We start from the raw sequence: 24,784 nt of genomic DNA, 5'->3' as shown, positions 1-24,784 counted from the left end.
GACCCATTCAAGTCAGTGTCTCCGCATCCGCAGCACAGACTTCAGGACGGGCATGGAGCCCTTCCGTTCAGTGGGACAACCCCTTAAATTGGGTTTCTAATGGTGACAGATGCTCTTTAATATTGTTCATGTCTTGACTGAGAATCATTTTTAGGATCGTGGTGTAAAGTTACTTACCTGTTGTAAACTATTTTAGATAGATTTCATATTTTTTTTCTCCATGGAGGAACCCCTACCGCAGACTGGTTGTGGGAGAGCGAAACGTTGCATTGCTGTGTTGCGATCCAGACCAGTTGCCATCTTTATCTTCCCCCATGTCGGGTGTCTTTGAGGAGGCTGATCCTTACTAGAAAAGTGGTAACTGCCTCTGTCTTCAGAGGAACCCCCTAAGGCTACCTTCCCCCCTGCGGCTGGCTGTTCCAGCAGAAAATGCCGGGAATCGGCCGGACAGAAACTGCTGTCCTCGGCATATTTGGCAGCCAGATCTCTTCTGGACCCCATTATAGTCAGGGCCCGATGTGAATCTGGCCTAAGGAGATTTGTGAGGCCTTGGTTGGAAAATGGTGGCCTATTATCAGTTTTACCTCTAGGTGATAAGCGTTGCCTGGAAGCAGCTTATCCTCCATACCTGCTACTTATTAAGAAGTCAGGGCAGTCGGTTAGTCGCCAAACTGGTAGTAACCAGCAGCGGTCTTGTGTGTTCAACCAGCTTTAGACCTCCTGCACACAGGGTTTACAAACAGAAATTCTGCATGGATTTCCTTGCGGATTTCTGTACGTTTCTGCGCCAAAAAACACGTGTTGCACACGAATTTTGGTGTGAATTTGAAGCAATTTTGCCGCAGATCTCGCCCGTGCTGTGAAAAGGGAGAAATCCACACTGCACAAAGAATTGACTCGCTGCGGATTTCAAAATCTGCGCAACAGGTCAGTTTTTGCATCGAACGAAAAAACTAAATGTACATGAGATCTGGGTAATTTCATACACTTTACTGATACTGGATTACGCTGCGGGGTTTCCACATGGGAATCTGTACGTAATCCGCCACGTGCGCAGGTAGCATCTGCATTTAGCTTTCTGTTCTTCTGATCCGTCTTATTTTGAGCATCTGTTGTGATCAGTTTCCATTAGTTGGGGTCGAATCAGTCCGGCATGCACCACCAGCATAGTGTCACACCTGTGACAGGTGTTAGAAGGTCTGAAAGACTGACTGCACATTAGTGATCTGACAGCTTCTTTTTGTTTCACTTTGTCTGCGTGTTGCTGGTATGTCCACACCTCCTGTTCAGGTGTGGATCATGTGACCTTTACCTCTCCCTATTTAGTCTGATTTTACCCATCACTCCTTGCTCTGGATAGCTTAATTTGGTTTTGGAAGAGCTGAAATTTGGTTCTTGTTGAAGTCCTGTTTATCCATCATCCTCAGAAGTTAAGTGTCCCGATTCTTGTGTTCTGTATCCCCCCCCCCCCCTGTTTACAAGGCTTCAGCGAGACGCTGGTTTCTTCACCAGGGAAGGTTGTCTCTGCCCTGTCATTAACTTTAGGGCATCAGAGGGTCACCGGGGTTTTCTAGGTTCCGGTGTATGGGCATCTCTACCATCGAGGGTTGTCTCTGCCCTGTCATTACCTTTTAGGGCATCCGAGGGTAACCAGGGTTTTCTAGGTTCCTGTGTATGGGCATCTCTACCATCGAGAGGTGCCCATACGGATTGGAGTTAGGGCCAGGAGCAGGGTTTTATAGGTGGTAACCCTTTTCCTTCCCTAGCGGTGAGGCCTAGTGTCTTTCCCCTTCCTTCTTGTTGTCTTTTGGTGTTGTCCCCTGGTAGAACCTGTGTGTCACGGATGTAGTAGGGGAGAATAGATTACCTTCTGCTAGGAAGCATATATGCTTGGCGCAGGTATAGCATCCAGGTTCTGAGTAAAATAGGATGGCTTATCTCATATATTGGTGGTATATTGCTAAGATATGCCATCAGTGTCAGATAGGTCCACCTCTGGGACCAGCTCCTATCTCCAGAATTGGGTCCCGAAAGTGAACGGAGAGCAGCCGCACATGCGTGGCCACTATCTGTTCACCGCTATGGGAGTTTCGAAAATTGCAGAGCACAATCTGCTATTTCTGGAAGTCCCATAACGTAGAATGGAGCAGTGATCGCGCTTTCGCAGTGTGCTGTCTGTTCATCATAGTAGGAGTTCTGAAAGATGCATAGTGCAGACTTGGCTATTTCATGTAGTCCCTTAACAGTGAATGGAGGGGTGAGCTCTCCTTCACTTTGGGGCCCATGAAAAATCTGTCCCATCATAGCAAGACAATATGCCATTTTGAATGTTCCACAATAGAGAATTCTGGGTTCTGGAGATAGGAACGGGTCCCAGAGGTGGAACACGCACCTATCTGACACTGGTTGCTGATGACACATCGTTAGGATAAGCTGATAAATGTCTGAGATGAGCCAATCCCTTTAAACCAGTCCTCTCTGCTCTGCACTGATGAGGGGCAATTGCCAAGACAGCCATATGCAGATGAGGTACTGGCTTAGCTACCATCCTAAGTTGTCTCTCAAGGCCTATTTACAAGGTCAGACATTGATTTATAGGACCGCTACCTTACTTCTGGTGGCTCTATTTTCTTTTCTTTTTGGAATAAAAGTTAATTTATAAGATTCCTTACGTCTGCTAGGTGGTCTGCAGAAGGAGAAATGGCAGACAGTGGCCTTATAGAAACTTATGGTAGCATTGCAGTATATGAGGTTTATTTGCATACAGATATAATACGTCAGGCACTTATCATAAAGACAGCGCCACACACGGGTGACTGGTCAGATCAGGCGGCTGTCCGGGGGTCTGGAACCGGCTCCAGGTGCAGTAGTAAAGTTGTGGTGTGTAACCCCAGGCTAGGCCTGACGTACCCCCCATTAATATTATGGCTTCTCTCCTAGTCTGTTCTAGCTGGCTATAAATCCTCAGACTCTACTTGACCCTTGACCTTGTCTAATGAGCATGCCCCATGTCTGGTGCTTTGAATTCTCCGCCCGGGTGACCCCTGCCACTTGCGCTGTGAGAGGTTACCCTGGAGTAGACGTGATGAAGTTGTCTTATGTAACTTGCTGTCTGTCACAGCGACAAAACTTCACACTCAGCAGGGTGATCAAAGGGCTGCAGAGAGGAGTGTGACTGACGGCCCACCACTAATCCTCGGTGAGCCCGCCAGGCGTGGTGTATTGTCAGGCTGCCATCCAAGGGCTTCCTCACCATGTCTGCTCATGTGCTTCTCATTGCGAGGGGGGCGACTGATTTACACATCGTGGGGTTTGTTTCCACCATATATTATCTACTGTCTGCGATATTCACCTTGTGTGCAGACCCCTCAGAAATCCAACCCATGTCATTCACCCAACTTTTTAGAAATACGTCTTGAAAGTTCTTACGGCGGGATCGGCCGACTATCTTATGTGTATAGGGGCGTCCCCGCTCTCCCCCTGGCTGATTATTTAAAGGGGTTGTATGAAAGTTATGCCGTATCCGCAGGATAGGGGATAACTAACTGATTGGAAGGAATCTGACCGCTAGGACCCCTACTGATCCTGATAACCGGGGTCCCATGTTTCCATCCTCATGGAGAGGCAGGCTGAGCATGCACCTGAATCTGCATTCATTCTCTATGCCATTGCCGGCTATAGTGGAATATAGCAATCTGCTGCCTCCAGGAGTGGCAAGGTGCGTGCTCGACCTACTGCTCCATCAGGATGGGAATATATATATATATGTCAGTATATAAGATGACAGCAGTGTATATGAACTATATATAACGGTATAGAACATGGCAGAGGTGTATATGGACTATATATAACGGTATAGAACATGGCAGAGGTGTATATGGACTATATATAACGGTATAGAACATGGCAGAGGTGTATATGGACTATATATAACGGTATAGAACATGGCAGAGGTGTATATGGACTATATATAACGGTATAGAACATGGCAGAGGTGTATATGGACTATATACAGTACAGACCAAAGGTTTGGACACACCTTCTCATTCAAAGAGTTTTCTTTATTATCATGACTATGAAAATTGTAGATTCACACTGAAGGCATCAAAACTATGAATTAACACATGTGGAATTATATACATAACAAAAAAGTGTGAAACAACTGAAAATATGTCATATTCTAGGTTCTTCAAAGTAGCCACCTTTTGCTTTGATTACTGCTTTGCACACTCTTGGCATTCTCTTGATGAGCTTCAAGAGGTAGTCACCTGAAATGGTTTTCACTTCACAGGTGTGCCCTGTCAGGTTTAATAAGTGGGATTTCTTGCCTTATAAATGGGGTTGGGACCATCAGTTGCGTTGTGGAGAAGTCAGGTGGATACACAGCTGATAGTCCTACTGAATAGACTGTTAGAATTTGTATTATGGCAAGAAAAAGCAGCTAAGTAAAGAAAAACGAGTGGCCATCATTACTTTAAGAAATGATGGTCAGTCAGTCCGAAAAATTTGGAAAACTTTGAAAGTAAGGGCTATTTGACCATGAAGGAGAGTGATGGGGTGCTGCGCCAGATGACCTGGCCTCCACAGTCACCGGACCTGAACCCAATCGAGATGGTTTGGGGTGAGCTGGACCGCAGAGTGAAGGCAAAAGGGCCGACAAGTGCTAAGCATCTCTGGGAACTCCTTCACGACTGTATAGCCGTATGTATATGGTTTTTTATTCTATTTTTGGTTTATTTCAGTTTTTTCGTTTTTTCTATAGGGCTGTGGTAGTGAAGGTGTTAATCTTCTGATCCTAGCAGAATAGAAATATGCTGCTCGGCGCCCTCTGCTGGCCGCTGACGTTGTGCTGTGCTCTGTGTATATGTATTTATTTTTTTTTTTTTTATCGTCCTCTTTTAATATTCATGCTGATGCATTTTGATGCTACGGAGCTTTCTTTTTTTTTTTCTCTTGCTTTTTTTTTTTTTTTTCTTCCTATCTGGTTTTATTCGTAGCTTCTGCCTATACCCAGACACAGAGCGGTATCCCCCCTCTCCCTCCTTCCTTCCATCCCCCCCCCCCTCTTTCCAGCTTCATCAGGAGGAAGAAAAAAATATAATAACATTCAGGATACACAATGTATAGTTGCCGTGTAAGGTTGATGCTCCTGAACGGGAGAAGCCTGGTTCTCTCTGGCTTTTGAGGGCTCTTTTGTGGTGGTGGGGGGGCTGAGTTTTGGAAGGAGGGGGGGGTGCAGGGAGGAAAAAAAAAAAAAACCTTGGAGATTAAGAATGTCTTCAGCGAAGAGGCCAAGAGGAAGGGTAAGTGAGAGGCTGAATGAGAGTGAGAGAGGAGGGGGGCTGCATAACCTCCCTTGGAACTGGCCTTGCTCCATCGCCATCTTAAGCCGGTGGTGCCCGCCGTAGTTCTCAGGCTGCAGGCCCTTTAACCGCAGCAGCGCGCTCTTCGTATCCTTGCCGCAGGACTCCGTGGTACACAGTGCCTTAGGGAGTCAGGATGCTTGTGGATATCCCCGTCGACTGCCCATGGGAGCCCAGTGCTAGGTGAGAGTGCAAAGAGGGATTTTCTAAATCCGCCCCCCCCCCCCTATTTTAATGGGATGGGGGGGGGTGGATTTAGTTTTGAAAAAATAAAATTATATATATTCCCCCCCCCCCTTTTGGGCTTGCATGTCTTTGTGTGATCTGTCTATTGCGGACGTGGCCGTTAATCGTGCTTTCACACGTTCCGCTTTCTCCGTGGGGAGTGGATGGATGTCGGGGATGGCCGTGCTGCAGGATAAACGGGGCTCCGATCCCAGGGAGTGCAGCACGTAACCTGTATATGGGCGCGTGGGTGTGTACGCCTTGTCCGTACGGCTTTGTATAACCTTCCAGCATGTAGATCAGAACGGCCTCGCGTAAGAGGGGGGGGGGGGGGGGGTGTATAGGTGGACCACCACTTCCTGATGGGATCTTCCATTCAGCTGTCACACTGCTGACAGCTCTGAAGGAACACGTGCCGCTTCTCTCGCGTCGCGTCCAGGACCTCGAGCCTCTATTATGGCTCCACAAAGGAAGGGGAGCGCTTATTTATTTATTTTTTTAAACTTCCCGTGACGTTGCTGTATGGCACATACGTGAAAATGTCACCTGCGGGAAGCAGAGGTTACGCCAGGTTATTAGGATCGAAATTTTGAAAGTTTTCCAAAAGTTTTTTTTTTCCCCCCCAAGATCGTTAGGACAACTTGAACAGGTCTTATGTTGATGACACAAGTGCGATGTATGTGACGTCTTCAAATAGGCGGAGTGATAACAGAGGGCCGCCGCGCCAATCTGGGGGCGTCGGTGGCCTGATAAATGACCCCGTGTGCAGCGCGGGTTATTCAGTAAGTCTCTCATTACAGTATATATGTTTTATTAAATTTTTTCTTTTTTAAAGGGATTGTCTCTGAGATTTTAATATTGATGGTCTATCCTCAGGATAGGTCATCAATATCGGATCAGCGTGGATTCAACTCCTGGTACCGCGTCTATTGGCTATTTAAAGAGGCCGCGGTGCTCAGGTGAGTAAGGTGGCCTCGTCCTAGGTCAGTGACGTTGCGTTCACCGGTCACTTTGACGTATAGGTCACTGTAAAATTGCCTGTGCAAGATATGTTGTGCAGCAACAAAACGAAACAGTGAGTTGAACCTGGCCTTACGCACTTAGGGCTCATGCACACGACCGTATGTATTTTGCAGTCCGCAAAACACAGATCCACAAAAAAACGGATGACGTCCGTGTTGCATCAGTTTTTTGTTTGTTTTTGTGGATCCATTGTAACAGTGCCTGTCCTTGTCCACAAGACGGACAAGAATAGTATATGTTCTATGTTTTGTGCGGAACGGACGCTAAATACACATGGCGTTGTTTCCTTTTTTTTTTTTTTTTTCAAAGCCCCATTGAAGGGAACGGTTCCGCATACGGACCTGTAAAAAAAATAAATGAAACGGAAATAGGGAAAAAAAAAATTGTTTGTGTGCATGAGCCCTTATATCGCGCTGACATATTCGGCAGCGCTTTACAGTCATTATCATGACGCTGTCCACAATGGGGCTCACAATCTAAGGTCCCTATCAGTCTGTCTTTGGGGTGTGGGAGGAAACCGGAGAACCCGGAGGAAACTCGCGAAAACACGGGGAGGACATACAAACTCCATATATTGTCCATGGTCATATTCGACCCTAGGACCCCAGCGTTGCAAGGCACCAGTGCTAACCACTGAGCCACCGAGCGTCCCTTTGTCTACTGAACCTGACCTAGGAATTGCCGACATCTTTTGTGTATGAGGAGCTTCCGACTCCCGTTGTGGGGAGAAAGGGGTCTGGTGAATTGAATGAGCTGGCACCAGACGTGTCTGGAAGCAGCTTTCCCCCAATTGAAATGGGGTTCCGGAGATAGCCGAGTACAGCGCTCGGCTATCTCCGGAACTCCCATAGAAATGAGTGGAGCAGCCACGCGCATGTGCAATCGGCCACTCCTGTCTTTAGCTGCAGGGGGTACGGGGCCTCATTCTTGTGATCGGTGGGGGTCCCAGTGGTAGGACCCTCACCGATCTGATGGTTATCCCCCATCCTGTGGATAATGTTAACCATCTGGAATACCCCTTTTAGACAGTTGTTTCTGCTCTGCGTTAATTAGGGGCAATCGACCTGAAACAGCCATCTGCAGATGAGGTACTGGCTTAGCTGCAATCCTAAGTTTTGTCTAAAGGCCAGTTTAAAAGGTTGAGCATTGACTTGCAGCACATCTACCTTACATCTGGTGGCATCAGAGGCTCAGCTTTTTTATCTTTTTGGAAAGAAAGCTTATTTGCTGTCCTTTAAAAAATAAATAAAAATTTCAACTCCCGCCCCTTCTTTAGTTGCACTAGTTGACTGATTTGTAAGAAACCTTCTATTAGTATTTCTAAGTCTTTTGTGTGCAGTTAGTTAGAATCACTGGGCATGTAGGTTCATCTTTGTCGTAGTAGATTCTTGGTTCCATAATAAAGCCAGTTTGTTTCATTTAAAGGGGTGTTCTAGGGTCTGACTCTGAGCACCCCGCCAGTCAGTTGTATAAAGAGGCCCGTTGCTCCTTGGGTGCTTTGGCCTTAATCTAGGCCTGTGACGTCAAGTTTGTCGGTCACATGGCTTAGGCACAGCTCAGTCCCATTGAAATGAATGGTGCTGTGCTGCAATACCAAGCACAACCACTATCCAATGGATGGCGCTATGCTTGGTAATGTGTGAGGAGGCAGCGGCGCTGACCAGACCTCCGGTGAGTTCTGCGGCTTCCTCAAACACCTTCATTTCTAAACCAAATTAGCACCAAAATCTGCATAGATTTTGCAAAGGGTGAAATCTTCACAAACTATTGACATGCTGCAGGTATCAAAGACTGTACCGCAGGTCAGTGTCCATGTGGAAAATGTCCACACCGTGTACGTATGATTTTAAAAATCTCATCTACTTAGGCTACTTTCACACTAGCGTTTTTCTTTTTCGGCACAGAGTTCCGTCACAGGGGCTCTATACCGGAAAATAACTGATCAGGCATATCCCCATGCATTCTGAATGGAGAGCAATCCGTTCAGGATGCATCAGGATGTCTTCAGTTCAGTCATTTTGACTGATCAGGCAAAAGAGAAAACCGCAGCATGCTACGGTTTTATCTCCGGCGAAAAAAACTGAAGACTTGCCTGAATGTCGGATCCAGATTTTTTTCCCATAGGAATGTATTAGTGCCGAATCCGGCATTCAAAATACCGGAATGCCGGATCCGTCCTTCCGGTCTGCACATGCACAGACCTTCAAAAATGAGAAAAAAATAAATACCGGATCCGTTTTGCCTGATGACACCGGAAAAAAGGATCCGGTATTGCAATGCATTTTTCTGACTAATCAGGCATTTTTCAGACTGTTCAGGATCCTGATCAGTCTGAAAAATGCCTGATCAGTCAGAAAAATTACATGCGTTTGCATACAGTTTGCCTGATCAGGCAGTTCATGCAACGGAACTGCCTGCCGGAATGAAACAACGCAAGTGTGAAAGTACCCTGAGGGTACTTTCACACTTGCGGCAGGACGGATCCGATAGGCTGTTCAAACTGTCGGATCCGTCCTGCCGCTATTTCGCCGTGCCGCCGGCGAAATAGCGGCAGGACGGATCCGAACAGCTGATCTGCGGGGTCCCGGGTGTCAGACCCCCCACCGATCTGATACTGATGACCTATCTAGAGGATAGGTCACCAGTATTAAACATTAGGACAACCCCTTTAATGTCGGCAGCACATCCAGTTTAAATGTCAACAAGAGATCGTTTTTCCGTGTACATAAAACGCGCGATCAGACGTTTGCTCATTTTTCATATGGTCGCTTGCTACCTTCCCATGGGGCAATGAGCCTTCGAAATGGAGATTGTTCGACTGATCACTTTCCTGGTTGGTAGAATTTTTGGCGATCTGCCGTAGCCACTAGTACAAGTGCCAGTAGTATATTTTCCTATACAGTTGGGCAGGTGACGATTTTACGGACGTTTGCACGCTGCTGTAGGACCGCAGAGCACATGCGCGTCGATCTATCTCGTAGTCCTGAGGCTGCAGCTGGCACTTACATTATCCCTGTTTCACGTAGGCGCCTGCTGCTGTAATAAACTTGCAGAGCGCTGGCACATGCTGCTCCGTGATTTATCGGCCTCCGAGGCTCGGAATGGATGCGAGCGTGAAAATTTGCAATGCAATTTTTGCAATACGATTGTAAATGAATGGTTTTAATCTAGAACTGGTGGGGAATGCGGCAGATTTACTTCAGTTTACACAACGAGGCCTCGATATAAAATTGTGGATTAATGGTTTTAATAGCCTCCATCCCCCTCCTGCTCCGTACAAGGTGGTGCGTTTGGGTGGGGAATGCAGATATTGACTGAAATAATATAATAAACCAGCAGTGTAGGATGGTAGGGAAAAGCCGTTATATCGAGGCAGTCAGTTTAACCAAACTGCTTACATTTGTAATAAGAAATGACTTGATGTTCACGGCACGGCCTCCGTTCCGTCTTTACTGACCTTTCCGTTCCATTCAATTATGGCATGTATATTAATATCATTAAATTATCGTGTTATCCATAGGGATCAGGGAATTCTACAGATCTATTGCCAGAGTCATTAGCTGTATCCCAGGGTCTGTGAGGGGCCATTTTGTTACTTTTGCACTAAAGTACTGGTGCTAAGAAAAACTGGATTAGTTGTCTATAGGAACCAATCAGATTAATACTTATATTTTCCAAATGAGCGATAAACTAAGTCAGTTTTTCTTTTGATTAAGGCCTCATGCACACAAACTTATTTTTTTTCCTTGTCCGTTCCTTTTTTCTTTTTTTTTTTTGAGGACTATATGCGGAACCATTCATTTCAATGGGTCCGCAAAAAAGAAACAAAGGTACTCCGTGTGCATTCCGTTTCCGTATGTCCGTATTTCCATTCCGCAGAAAAATAGAACATATCCTATTATTGTTCGCATTACGGACAAGGATAGTACTGTTCTATGAAGAGCCAACTGTTCCGTTCTGCAAAATACGGAATCCACGCGGATGTCATCCGGTTTTTATGTCGACCGCAAAAAATGTACAGTCGTGTCCATGAGGCCTAAGTCAGTTTATCAAAAGAAAAACTAAGTCGGTTTTTCTTTTTGCTAAACTAAGTCGGTCTTTCTTTTTGATAAACTAAGTTAGTTGTGGTGCAGGTCCAGGCAGCTGGTCTAAGCTTACACCATCTATAGGATTAGTAAATCTGTGCCAGTATTGCAGACTTGCTAAGATTTACAGTGTCAACTAGGACTAGACAATCTAAAACTGCTCCAGATGTATCAAAGTGGCTGGTGCTGGCTGGTACATCTGGTGCCCCTTTACACCTCCTATCAGGTGGCTTACTTTATGGCAGAATTGTGTGCACACATTGTCGCATCCCTTTCATGCTGAGCTACACCACACTGGTTGGATGAGGTGGAAAAAGGGTCTCAAACACTTCATAAATGTGCACCAAGGCATAAGCCAGAATGATGGCGTGTTTGTAAGGCTGAAAAAAGACATCCGCACACCCAGTTCAGACATTTGAGGTCATTTATCAAACTGGTGTAAAGAACTGTAGCAACCAATCAGATTCCACCTTTCATTTTCCAAAGTTGCTCTGAAAAATGAAAGGTGGAATCTGATTGGTTGCTATGGGCAACTAAGCCAGTTCTACTTTACACCAGTTTGATAAACGTGCCCCAATTATCTTGCAAAATTGATCCAGGGGAAGGCAAAAACCCCATAAGGTAGAAGGCAATCTTCCTCATCTTAGGGAAAAAAAATTCCCTCCTGCAAATTGCAGATCCGCAAAACACAGATACCGGCCATGTGCATCCCACCCTTTGTTAGAAATGTCTATTATTGTGCAGACCCAAAATACGGTCGCCTGAATGCCCCCTAACCTGTAATATTACGCTCCAGAAATACATCCAGGCCCCTCCTGAATTCCTTTATTGTACTCACCATCACCACCTCCTCAGGCAGAGAGTTCCATAGTCTCACTGCTCTTACCGTAAAGAATCCTCTTCTATGTTTGTGTACAAACCTTCTTTCCTCCAGATGCAGAGGATGTCCCCTCGTCACAGTCACAGTCCTGGGGATAAATAGATGATGGGAGAGATTTCTGTACTGACCCCTGATATATTTATACATAGTAATTAGATCTCCCCTCAGTCGTCTTTTTTCTAAAGTGAATAACCCTGATGTTGATAATCTTTCAGGGTACTGTAGTCCCCCCAGTCCAGTTATTACTTTAGTTGCCCTCCTCTGGACCCTCTCTAGCTCTGCCTGCCTTGTTCACAGGAGCCCAGAACTGTACACATTACTCCAGGGCTGGACTGGTAACTTAAAGGGAGTCTATCACCTAAAATGACCATTATACACCCCAAACATGATGATATCCATTACATTCCCCATTTTATAATCTTACCTTTCATATTGCTGTCCGTCGCCTATTCGCTCTTAAAAACACTTTTATTCCATATGCTAATCAGGTTCTGAAGGTGCCCAGGGGCGGCGTTTATGCGGCCGGTGCCCAGGCTCCACGGCGCTGTTCAAATCAAACCCCTCCCCTTTCACCCCTCTGGCCCGCCCTCGGTTCTTCAGATACCATCCTCCAGTCAATGACCAATCCGGCGCCTGCGCACTCCATTACTCACTAGGGCAGAGGCAGCAGAGCGTTTAATGCGCATGCGCCGGCCCGTACATCCCGATATTTTGGCAGTTTACTTCCGCCGGCTAGAACGGGATGTACGGGCCGGCGCATGCACATTAAACGCTCTGAATGGAAAACCGAGGGCGGGCCAGAGGGGTGAAAGGGGAGGGGTTCGATTTGAACAGCGCCGTGGAGCCTGGGCACCGGCCGCATAAACGCCGCCCCTGGGCACCTTCAGAACCCGATTAGCATATGGAATAAAAGTGTTTTTAAGAGCGAATAGGCGACGGACAGCAATATGAAAGGTAAGATTATAAAATGGGGAATGTAATGGATATCATCATGTTTGGGGTGTATAATGGTCATTTTAGGTGATAGACTCCCTTTAAAGGGGTTGTCCGAGACTAAAAAATGTCCCCCGTATGCCCGGGCCCCTCACACTTAATATACGTATCTGGCTCCCCGTGCCGCTCCTGGTCCCTGCACCGGCGCAGCTGCTTCTCCTTGTGCGCAAATGAAACCATTCGGGAGGGAGCATCCAATGGCAGACAGGGACGAGCCTATCTAGCATTGAGGGTGACGCTAGTGAGTTTCGTCCCCATCTACCATTGGCTGCTCCCAAGACACCGGATCTTTTCATCCGCGCATGGGGAGAAGCAGCTGCGGGGAGCCAGGTAAGTATATTCATTGTGAGGAGCCCGGGCATATGGGGGACAACTCCTTTAAGGCCTCTTTCACACTTGCGTTGTCCGGATCTGGCGTGTACTCCACTTGCCGGAATTACACGCCGGATCCGGAAAAAACGCAAGTGAACTGAAAGCATTTGAAGACGGATCCGTCTTCAAAATGCGTTCAGTGTTACTATGGCAGCCAGGACGCTATTAAAGTCCTGGTTGCCATAGTAGTAGTGGGGAGCGGGGGAGCGGTATACTTACAGTCCGTGCGGCTCCCGGGGCGCTCCAGAATGACGTCAGAGCGCCCCATGCGCATGGATGACGTGCCATGCGATCACATTCATCCATGCGCTGGGGTGCCCTGACGTCACTCTGGAGCGCCCCGGGAGCCACACGGATGGTAAGTATGCTGCTCCCCGCTACACTTTACTATGGCTGCCAGGACTTTAGCGTCCCGGCAGCCATGGTAACCATTCAGAAAAAGCTAACCGTCGGATCCGGCAATGCGCCGAAACGACGTTTAGCTTAAGGCCGGATCCGGATCAATGCCTTTCAATGGGCATTAATTCCGGATCCGGCCTTGCGGCAAGTGTTCAGGATTTTTGGCCGGAGCAAAAAGCGCAGCATGCTGCAGTATTTTCTCCGGCCCAAAAACGTTCCGGTCCAGAACTGAAGACATCCTGATGCATCCTGAACGGATTTCAGAATGCATTAGGATAATCCTGATCAGGATTCTTCCGGCATAGAGCCCCGACGACGGAACTCTATGCCGGAAGACAATAACGCAGGTGTGAAAGAGCCCTTAAAGTGGCCTTGGGTAAAAACCTAAAACTGGCCCCATGTTGTAGGTGGGGCAATGCACGTAGGCAGGGACAGCAGTACCGTACTGTAGCCCAAAATACCGCCATAGCTGAAACAATGCAGCACAAAATACTGCCGCCCCGTTGCAGTATTCTGCAGTATCACTGTCGTGAGGACTTTAATTGAGGAGGGCACCCGCAGCTGCCTGCATAGGTACCTAGCATTCATTAATGCTGAGAGTATCGGATCCTTATGTACGTGGCCGGCGGTGTAAGGAGGGCTTGGGTGGCTCCCAGGGCACCGGCCCACTAGGAAGGTTCCCTGTAGAGTCTATGGCCAGTCAAATCCTTAGTCCGACTGCACATGGAGGACAGCAGGTGCTGTTATATTGGACCAGTAGGTGCAGGACCATGTGTGGTATCAGACACATCTGAGGAACATCTGTAATCGGCGTCTTAACCGATGTTTACATGGTGCAGATTCTGTTCCAGCATTAAAAACCATGGGAGGCGGATTCTTTGCGCCTGCTGGCGACTTTTTAGCATGGTATCCACTCCAAATTCAGCAGTCAAAAGCCTCTGTGTGAACAGCCCCTTATGGTGACACTGTCCAGCTTGCTGGAAAGTCTCTTGCAGAACGGACATGCGGATGCGGAAAGCACATGGATGATCCGCATGCTTTCCAGATTCGTAGGTCTGTTCCGCAAAAGCATAGAACATGCGGAGAGGAACCCCATGAAGTCAATGGGTTCACAAAAAATGCGGATGCAACATGGACATTATCTGCACCTTGTGGATCATGTGCATGAGGCCTAATTTGGAATTTGTGACCGGACATGACCTCTTGTGTACGGCACTACAGGACATGTTGGTGATACGATTGAGTAAAAAGCGTCCAGATTCGCTAACCTGATGCCCAGGGAGGTATTGTACACTGGCATTGTAAAAGGAATTGCGGTATGTCAAAATTTTGGGGTATAATCGCACACGGCAGATCTTCTGAATGGGGTTGTTTCTGCAGCATAGATTTCTGCAGTCACAGGAACTTCCGCCGCATGTGACTATGCCCCGAATTCCAGCCTGAGGTCTCCGATTACGTTGGCCGGTTTGTACTTTTTGTAGGTAAATGCTGCTTTAGCGATGTCCCCTACTAATAGCCATTCGCCTTCTTTTTTTTTTTTTTTTTTTTTTTAGCCTCCCTCCTCCAAAAAGCTTGATGGTTCTCGGACCTACCACAAGCTGCCGAAATCCAAGGTGAGGTCAGCCTCTGAGAAGAGGCCCAAGAAGAAGACCGACTCTGAGAGCAAGCAGGAGAAGGCCAATCGGATCATCTCGGAAGCGATTGCCAAAGCCAAGGAGAGGGGCGAGAGGAACATTCCTCGGGTCATGAGCCCCTGAGAACTTCCCTAGTGTTTCCTCTTCAGAGGGTAAGGAGGAGAAGCGGGGAAGAAAAGCAAAGTCCAAACCCAAGGAAAAGGAGAGCAAGAAATCCAAAGCTGGGCTGACCTCCAAAATTAAAGAGAAGAAAATCGGGTAAGTGATTGTACAGTTTGCAAAAAATATGGATGTGCATGGTCCTATAGAAAAATAATTTTTTTCGCACGGGAGCCTCAGCTGGCAGCCACTTCACCTCGGAGGACAAGGGATGGGTCCTCTGTTCTCAACATAGGTATACGTCTCCTATCCTGTGGATGTTCAATAAATACCCCTTCAACAACCCATTAAAGGGGTTGTCTCCCTTCAGCAAGTGGAATTTATCTTGTAGAGAAAGTTAATACAAGGCACTGACTAATGTATTGTGATTGTCCATATTGCCTCCTTTGCTGGCTGGATTCATGTTTTTATCGTGTTACGACCACCCTGCAACTCTGCAGCAGTGGTCGTGCTTGCACACTACAGGAAAAAGCATTAGCCTGTGTCGGCTCCCACGGTTTCGGCCACCAGAGATGCCAGCGGTTTATCCTTTAGTGTGCAGGCACGACCACCGCTGAAAAAGGCGCTTTAGACCATTTTCTGCTAACCATCGTGACCGATGCCTTCCGTGTGCAAGTCCTTTCCGCAGCCTCGCAAAAAAGATAGAACATGTCCCATTCCTGTCCGTTTTGAGGACAAGAATATGTAGTTACGAGGGGCCCGCAAAAGAAAACGGATGTCATCTGTATTTTTTGAAGATCCGCGTCTTGCGGACCGCAAAATACATACGGTCGTGTAAATGCACCCTTAGGTCTCATGTACACGAACGTAATTTTCTTTCGTTTTCCTATGTCAGATGGGAGCAGCGCAAAGAGCATAGCACAGCAGACTACGCGGTTTCCGTAACTTGCTGTGCTACGGTATTTGCATAGGTCCCATGCACTGAAGGCGAGCTGCCTTCTTGTGCGTTTCCGTAACTCTGGCCACTGTAGTCACTGCTTAGGCTACCTTCACACTGGCGTTTTGGTTTCCGTTTGCGAGATCTGTTTAGGGCTCTCAGAAGCGGTCCAAAACCGGATCAGTTTTGCCCTTATTGCATTCTGAATGGAAAAGGATCCGCTCAGAACTGCATCAGTTTGCCTCCGTTCAGTCTCCATTCTGCTCTGGAGGCGGACACCAAACACTGCCTGCAGCGTTTCGGTGTCCGCCTGACGATGCGGAGGCAAACGCATCCATCCTGACACACAATGTGAGTCAATAGGGACGGATCCGTTTTCACTGACACAATATAGCACAATAGGAAACGGATCCGTCCCCATTGACGTTTTGGCTATGTAAAAATATTCTCAATACTTTTGTAATTGCATGTAATTAAAACTTTTGTATAGCCACTAAGGTATTCACTGAAATCTATCTGTACAGCGCCACCTGCTGGTTGCTCTTTTTCTGATTTCTCTGTCCACCTCACTGAGGCGGAAGCACATGCTCAGTTCCATCCTTCAACTGCCGCCAGCTGCGGTAGAAAGGACACGCCCCCTTAGAGAGTGCACACCCCCTGAACCTTCTGCTTAGGAGAGCAACATGCAATGATTGAGGAGATCTTGGGACCCATGTGAGGTACACGGCTGGTTCTAGAGACTGTCAGAGATGTCTGATTTTCAGATTAATTGTGGGATAACCCCTTTAAGGCAATTTATGTGACCTGATTACAAAAAAAAAAAAAAAAAAAGCCTCAGGAACGGGTGTGCTTTATTCTAGGACGATGGGAATTATTTTTGATTCCCCCCCATTTAATCAATGTATTAAAATGTGTTGAAGGGGCATTGCAGATATTTGGGGAGGGAGCATCGTCTGGGTGGCTATACCGGTCTTTGTATTAAGGCGGTGTATTGTAGATTGCTTCCCGTGTAAGAGCGGAGGGCAGGTTGTGGAGCATCTGTGCAGTTGGATTGATCGTACCTTTAAGAGGGGATGGGGGGGGGGGCACAGTCCAGGAGCCCGCAGTGCCAGAGCCGCTGCATTGATGTCAACTAATTGCCTTGACTACACAGTGACGCCAGCCTCCCTGCTCTCGTGTGGAAGGGCAGGCTCAGCGCAGCCGCTTGTATCCGGGCAGCCTTTTCCGATTCATATCCCAGCTAGTAATTATCAATTCTGCAATGTGCGCGGTGTGTGCCCGTGAGGCTCGCCCTCTCCCCGTGACGGCTTTCCCTAGAGACTGGTAGCCCTGTCATTGACCTCCTTAAATCTCCCGTCTTTCCCGAGAGGATCAGAAGATGCCTTTTTCTTAGCCGTTGAGTTAACCCTTCCCTGCCTGACACGACGTTGCAGGAGGCTATTAGGTGGCAGGATAAGAGATCCGCTGGAGAGGCGCCATACGCGGCAGCTGCTCTCCAGCATTCGATGCACCACAGATGTGGGTACTGTGGATCATGTATCTGTAGATGCGCACCTTTTGTTTTACAGAGGGGTATTGCAGGAACAAGGCGATGTCCTCCCATTCATTTCATACTCCTATACAGATTGCTGATGTAGCAAAGTCACAAATTTGGGCACAAGTCAAAAGCTGCGCAAAACTTTGCAGCTTTTTGCATGCGAGTAATATGGGGACTAGGAGGCCTGACACATACATTATAGTTTATGCCAGAAAACTGGCAAACATTATACCTAGAATCTACGCCAGCTCCTAGCTGGTGCGCAGACAACCCTGACGTGAGCCGGGGGTTTTTACTGATGACGTATCCTCAGGATCTGATCGGTGGGAGGTCTGACACCCAGGACCCCCGCCCATCAGCTGTTTGAGAAGGCACCGGCGCTCCTGTGAACTGTACAGGGCTGTACATTGCTTAGTATCATGCTCGGCCCCATTGACTTCTAATGGTGCTGAGCTGCTCCTAGACCAGGTGACCGGTGAACATGTCATCACTGGCCTAGGGAAAGCTGTGAGAAGGCCACAGCCAGAGGTCGCAATACCGCCTGTACAAGCGTCATAGACGCTTGTTCCTGCCATTTTACTCCCTGGAAAAAGTCTAAGGCATATCAATACGCCTTAGACTTTCCCCCCACATTCATCAGTGCAGTGAGCGCTGTGAACGGCGCGGGCGGCGCAGCGATGCCGCCTGTGCCTGAAATAACCAACAACAAAGCTCCTTACAGCTTGGAGCTTTGTTATTGGTTGGTTTAGGCGCACGCCGGAGCGATACAGGTCCTGCAGCAGGGGAAGCCGGCGGGAGCTCCCGGGGTGGCAGTTGTAAGGAGAGCGGGGCGCCCTGCCCGAGGACCTTGGGAAACATGACAGGGCCGCTGGAGAGGTAAGGAGCCGTGGACTCATGTGACTGGTCCCTGGTGACCCTGCTCCCCCCTTCTCCTGTCACCCCACTAGTGACCCTGCTCCCCCCTCTCCTGTCACCCCACTAGTGACCCTGCTCCCCCCTTCTCCTGTCACCCACTAGTGACCCTGCTCCCCCCTCCTCCTGTCACCCCACTAGTGACCCTGCTCCCCCTCTCTGTCACCCCACTAGTGACCCTGCTCCCCCTCCTGTCACCCCACTGTGACCCTGCTCCCCCCCTCTCCTGTCACCCCACTGTGACCCTGCTCCCCCTTCTCCTGTCACCCCACTGGACCTGCTCCCCCCCTCCTCTGTCACCCCACTGGTGACCCTGCTCCCCCCTCCTCCTGTCACCCCACTAGTGACCCTGCTCCCCCTCCTCCTGTCACCCCACTAGTGACCCTGCTCCCCCCTCCTCCTGTCACCCCACTAGTGACCCTGCTCCCCCCTCGTCCTGTCACCCCACTAGTGACCCTGCTCCCCCCCCCTCGTCCTGTCACCCCACTAGTGACCCTGATCCCCCCCCTCGTCCTGTCACCCCACTAGTGACCCTGATCCCCCCCCCTCGTCCTGTCACCCCACTAGTGACCCTGATCCCCCCCCCTCGTCCTGTCACCCCACTAGTGACCCTGCTCCCCCCCCTCGTCCTGTCACCCCACTAGTGACCCTGCTCCCCCCCCTCGTCCTGTCACCCCACTAGTGACCCTGCTCCCCCCCCTCGTCCTGTCACCCCACTAGTGACCCTGATCCCCCCCCCCTCGTCCTGTCACCCCACTAGTGACCCTGATCCCCCCCCTCGTCCTGTCACCCCACTAGTGACCCTGATCCCCCCCCTCGTCCTGTCACCCCACTAGTGACCCTGATCCCCCCCCCTCGTCCTGTCACCCCACTAGTGACCCTGCTCCCCCCTCGTCCTGTCACCCCACTAGTGACCCTGCTCCCCCCCTCGTCCTGTCACCCCACTAGTGACCCTGCTCCCCCCCTCGTCCTGTCACCCCACTAGTGACCCTGCTCCCCCCCCCTCCTCCTGTCACCCCACTAGTGACCCTGCTCCCCCCCCTCGTCTTGTCACCCCACTAGTGACCCTGCTCCCCCCCCTCGTCCTGTCACCCCACTAGTGACCCTGCTCCCCCCCCCCCTCGTCCTGTCACCCCACTAGTGACCCTGCTCCCCCCCCCCCCTCCTCGTCCTGTCACCCCACAGGGAAGAAGCTGAACAGACTCCACCGACTATGATGGGATCCGTTTGGGATCCTGTCTTTTTACCGGACACAAGTGCTGCATGAGGCTTTTTTGTCTGGTCTTTCGACAGAATCTGCAACAGAGGCTCCAAACGCAGATGTGAACGAGTGTAAAGCCTACGTATTATGTATTTGAATTACTGCAACTTTCGTATTCCTCCTCCTCGGGTAAAAATACTCCTCAAAAATGGTCAGAGGAGTATTTTTACTCTTCTGCAAAAAATGTAGTGCGACCTCTGGTCACAGCGCTACTGCGAGCACCAGTGCCTTCTCAGCTAATTGGTGGTGGTCCGAGTGTCGGACCCCACGGATCAGATACTGATTACCTACAGTATCCAGAGAAATGTGCCGGTGGACCACAAATTAAAGGGTTGTCTAGCATGTCTGTACTGTTGGCCTATTCTCAGGATTGGCCATCAACATCTGATCTTTGGGGGTCCGACACCCTGCACCCAAGCCGATCAGCTGTTCCGAAGTAGCTCCAGCGCAGAAACTGTGCAGCTCTTTACACTGTGAAGATGCTGGTTACTGCAGCGCTGCTCCTAGCTGGTTTACGCTTCAGCTCTGGAGCACAGCCGACCCAAGATGAGCCACAATTATTTAGTGGCTTGCTCCAGTGGATCACAGATTAAAGGGAACGTCCGTCATCCTGAGGATAAGATATCAATATAAGATCAGTGCGGGTCTGACACCTTGTACCCCCGCCGATCAGCTGTTTCGAACTAGCCCCAGCTCTGGAAATACACAGCTCTGTCCATTGTGTAGTGGGTGGAGCTGGATGCTGCAGTGCTGATCCCATTGTAGTGAATGCGAGCAGCGCTGCAGTAACCGGCTCCGTCCACTACACAATGGATGGTGCTGTGTTGTTCCTGTGCTGGAGCTACAAAGAAACGATCATTGGGAGTGTGGGGTGTATGATATTGATGGCCTATCCTGGACAACCCCTTTTAAGGTGCTCATATACCTTCAATAGGTAAAGGCTCGTCTGGCCATCTCTCCTGAACACCCCCTGCACAGTACATGCTCAGTGTGGCTGAGGATGGAAGTGTTTTCAGTGAGGAGGGAGGAGAAAGTGGCTGCAAGACACATCTGGCAAAAGGATGGGGTGTTGAAATGTATCATGTCCGATCCCTCTCTCTCTCCCTGACATCAACTGACAGCTCCCCATACACATTAGATGGTCTCTTCTCCCCCCCCCCCCCTCTCTTTTAAAAGCCATGTACACCTTCAGGGGCATTTATTTTATTCTATTTTACTCATTTTAGGCAAAAAAAAACCAATTTTTTTCAATTGGTCTTGATTTAAAGATTTTAGGGCATTTCTGAGATACAGGGGTTAGAAAATCAGTCTGTTCGTAAGCTGTTACCGCCTGTTTTCTTCTAATCCTGTCATCTGACGGCTCATGTGTAGCTCTTATCTCTGATCTCCTGACCTCCTAAACACTTATGTAAGCTGTATTCTTATCAGTTTGATAAGAATTGAGCTATAATGAGTGGTTGAGGGCAGGAGATCAGAGATGCAAACTACACATGAGCCGTAAGATGGCGGGATTCAAATTAAACAGGAACTGACAGCTTGCAAACAGACTGATTTTTAACCCTTTTTTCTCAGAAACGGCTGAGCATTTTTAATAAAGTCCTATTGAAAGAAATGATTTTAGCCCAAAATGATTAAAATCCAGTCATAAAAAATTGCCCCAAAGGTGTCCATAGCCTTTAGGCCTCATTCATATTCAGTTCAGGTCCGAATTTTGTATTCAGCGCTATTCACACACGTATTATGACTGTATTTCTTATATGCCGCCTGTTTGTTTGTGAGCACGGTACAATATTTTCCCTCTAGAAGGTCATGGAACCCGAAAAGTATACAGACTGTCTGTCTATTAATGGGAAAATATGGCTAATAAAAATCCCAGAGAGACCCCGGACACAACTAGGAGCCAAAGGAAACTGAAACCCAGTGGGTGTTACCACGCCTGCTGCCTCGCCCCCACACGAGCTGGAAAGATGGGCAATTGAGTGGGAGCTCTGCTTACATATACTGTGCAGTTTGTTGTGGTATCTGCACACACAGGGTTAGGTTTCTAGCGCGTGTAAAAGAAAAAGCTTTGCAGGTGCCTGTAAGACTGGCACACCTGGGTACACCAATTGGAATTTGCCCAGCGCATCTTAGCAGACAGAGATAGCCAACCCAGGCCGTGATGGTTGTTTATGGTCGGGGGGCTTCATACATGTGGCGTCTGATATGAAACCCATTGGGCCAGACTCTCATCATCATCATTTATGAAGGCCACTTAATTGCTCCTATCTCATGTTCTGGGACTGTGATCACATGACCATGTCCATGCAGCTCTTTCTTACTTCCTGTGATGTTATGTCCATAGGCGGAGCAGTGATAGGGGAGTGTCTATGTAACTAGCTGGGTGGGAGGCGCTATAAACTATGTGATAGGGCAGTGTCTATGTAACTAGCTGGGTGGGAGGAGCTATAAACAACAAATGATAGGGGATTGTCTATGTAACTAGCTGGGTGGGAGGAGCTATAAACTAATAATGTGATAGGGGATTGTCTATGTAACTAGCTGGGTGGGAGGAGCTATAAACTAATAATGTGATAGGGGATTGTCTATGTAACTAGCTGGGTGGGAGGAGCTATAAACTATGTGATAGGGGAGTGTCTATGTAACTATCTGGGTGGGAGAAGCTATAAACTATGTGATAGGGGAGTGTCTATGTAACTAGTTGGGTGGGAGGAGCTATAAACTATGTGATAGGGGAGTGTCTATGTAACTAGCTCAGTCGGAGGTGCTATAAAGTAGCTGGGCGTTAGGAAAAGTGATGGGGAACGTCTATGTAACTAGTGGGGTGGGAGGAGCTATACGTTTGCTGGGTGTTGGGGTTAGTTATGGGGAGTGTCTATGTAATTGGGTGGGAGGAGCTATAAACTCTAGGCATTGTTGGGGGCAGTGATAGGGGAGTGTCTATGTAACTAGCTGGGTGGTGGTGCAGCTGTGGTGGAGAAAGGAGCAGTGCATCATGGGTTCGGTTGGATACAGCAACAGGAAGTGCTAGCTACAGGATGGGAACCAACCAGAGGGATTGGTTTGCACAGTAAAAACGGGTCAGGAGGTTAAGAATTGAAAAAAATTAAATAAAATCTTGAGTTGAGCAACTGCATGAGCTTGTCTGTTTAAAAAAACCATAGTAATCCTAGTAATCAGTCTCCTGATGTGTCTCCGCCCATAGTGTATAGTCCATCGGTGTAGATGCGTTACCCGGGATATATGCCTTTTATACTTCTACAGTTGATGGTCCAAGAAACCTAAGAAGACTGCTGAGCGATCTTGTCAGATAGTGCCATTTCTAAGTGTTCGGTTTTCTTCATTCCAACAGGAAATTAATTATTACTCTGGGCAAGAAGCAGAAACGAAAGATTGAATCCTCAGATGAAATCTCCGACTCCGAAACAGCTTCACAGACTCTTAAAGAAGACGACGCTCAGGTGTGTACAGTCTTGGGTGTATTGAGTTCTTTATGTTGTCGTTTTAATTATCCATTTGTTGTACAGCATCATATGCAAAGAGGTATCACCCAGGGGGTCATCTCGCTAGTGCCAACCAATTAGATGGGGCGTCCTGCGAGTCAGTGTACAGCATCATGTGCAAAGAGGTATCTCCTGCTGGGGGGGTCATCTCGTTAATGTCACCTATTGGATTGGCGTCCTACAAGTCCGTGTACAGCATCATGTGCAAAGAGGTATCTTCAGTCTTAATTTAAAAAAATGTGCTGGAGTAAGATGCACGGGACTTTAGTAAGTGGCGCTCGTCTTCTCTCAGTCTGTGTGCCAGGAAAACAAATCCAGCTATGAGCTGGCGGAGAGTTTACGTTATAATATACACCAGCTTCTGACGTAGATTATAGTAAATCTGTAGCGCTGTAGGAGGTCACGCCCCTTCACCCATCAAAATTTATTTTTGACGCCATAAAGCCATCACAACGACTATGGACCATCAGAACAATTCCCCTATTAGTTCACTGCCCAAGCGATGAATGTAAATACCCTGGAGTGGCGTGTTAGTACCCACTGTCAGCCAGCACGTGGGGCAAATACCTCACCAGACCTGTTACATGTGCGCTTGGCAGCTGAAGGCATCTGTGTTGGTCCCATGTTTTATTATATGCAAATGAGTGTTTAGGAGCAACGGGGGCGTTGCTGTTACACTTAAAGATTCTGCTCTCTGTGCAACTGCCGCGCCATATGTACTCGTACGGCACTGCAGGACGTGACTTGCACTGCTCTGATCTGGCGAGTGCAGGAGCTACACCTGCTCGATCAGGGGCAGGGGCCCAGTTATTAATAACAGCCGAGCCCCTTGCTGTATATGCCAGCATCAGTGAATTCACAGATTCCAGCGTTTTTAACACCTTGTATGCAGCTGTTAATGCTGACCACAGTATGCATGGGGTTTGCGGAGGGTACGGGCACCCTCTCCGACCCTGTCGGGTCCCCGTGCTGCGTTGACTCGATGGCTGGTATGGCAGCCCAAAACCTTCCACAAGCATCGAAGCCTGTCAGTACCTAGGCTAGGTCTCATAGGCACACTGTCAGTGTATTACAGTACAGAATGTATGTGATGCATTGCAGAGGGGATCAGACCCCCAAAAGTTGTAGTCCCACAGTGGGACAAAAAATAAAAAGTAAAAAAAATGTGTTTTTCATGATAAAAAAATGTTTCAAGTAAAAAGGAAAATTAGGTATCGCCGCCTCCGTGTGATATAAAAATATCACATGATCCACCCAGTAAGGTGAACGCCGTAAAAAAACTAAATAAAAACTGTGCCAAAACCTGTGTGTCCTATGTACCCCAAAATGGTACCAAACGGTCACCTCATCCCGCAGAAAACAAGTCCCTACATAAGACAATCGCCTGGAAAAAAAAAATCGCTTTCAGAAAATGGCAACACAAAAACAAGATTTTTTTTTTCTTTTCAAAAATGCTTTTACTGTGTAAAACTTGACAAAAATAATAAAAATAAAATAGACCTATTGGGTATCGCCACATCCGTAACAACCTGCTCTATAAAAATATCACATGATATACCCC

The 24,784-nt window shown here is 48.2% G+C and overlaps 1 protein-coding gene across 1 annotated transcript in view; it reads left to right on the top strand.

The window, feature by feature from the left end:
• CHD9 (chromodomain helicase DNA binding protein 9) overlaps nucleotides 1-24,784 on the top strand; it is a 139,372-nt gene that overhangs the window by 16,657 nt on the left and 97,931 nt on the right. Inside the window, 3 exon segments of the mRNA XM_044269481.1 lie at nucleotides 14,894-15,091; nucleotides 15,093-15,232; nucleotides 23,073-23,181. Of these exon segments, the coding sequence (XP_044125416.1) occupies nucleotides 14,894-15,091; nucleotides 15,093-15,232; nucleotides 23,073-23,181 (447 nt within the window).

The sequence above is a fragment of the Bufo gargarizans genome, chromosome 10 (genome assembly GCF_014858855.1).
Source record: "Bufo gargarizans isolate SCDJY-AF-19 chromosome 10, ASM1485885v1, whole genome shotgun sequence".
Lineage (NCBI taxonomy): Eukaryota > Metazoa > Chordata > Amphibia > Anura > Bufonidae > Bufo > Bufo gargarizans.
Note: the sequence above shows the minus strand (reverse complement) of the source record. Positions and strands in the feature narration are given on the sequence as shown.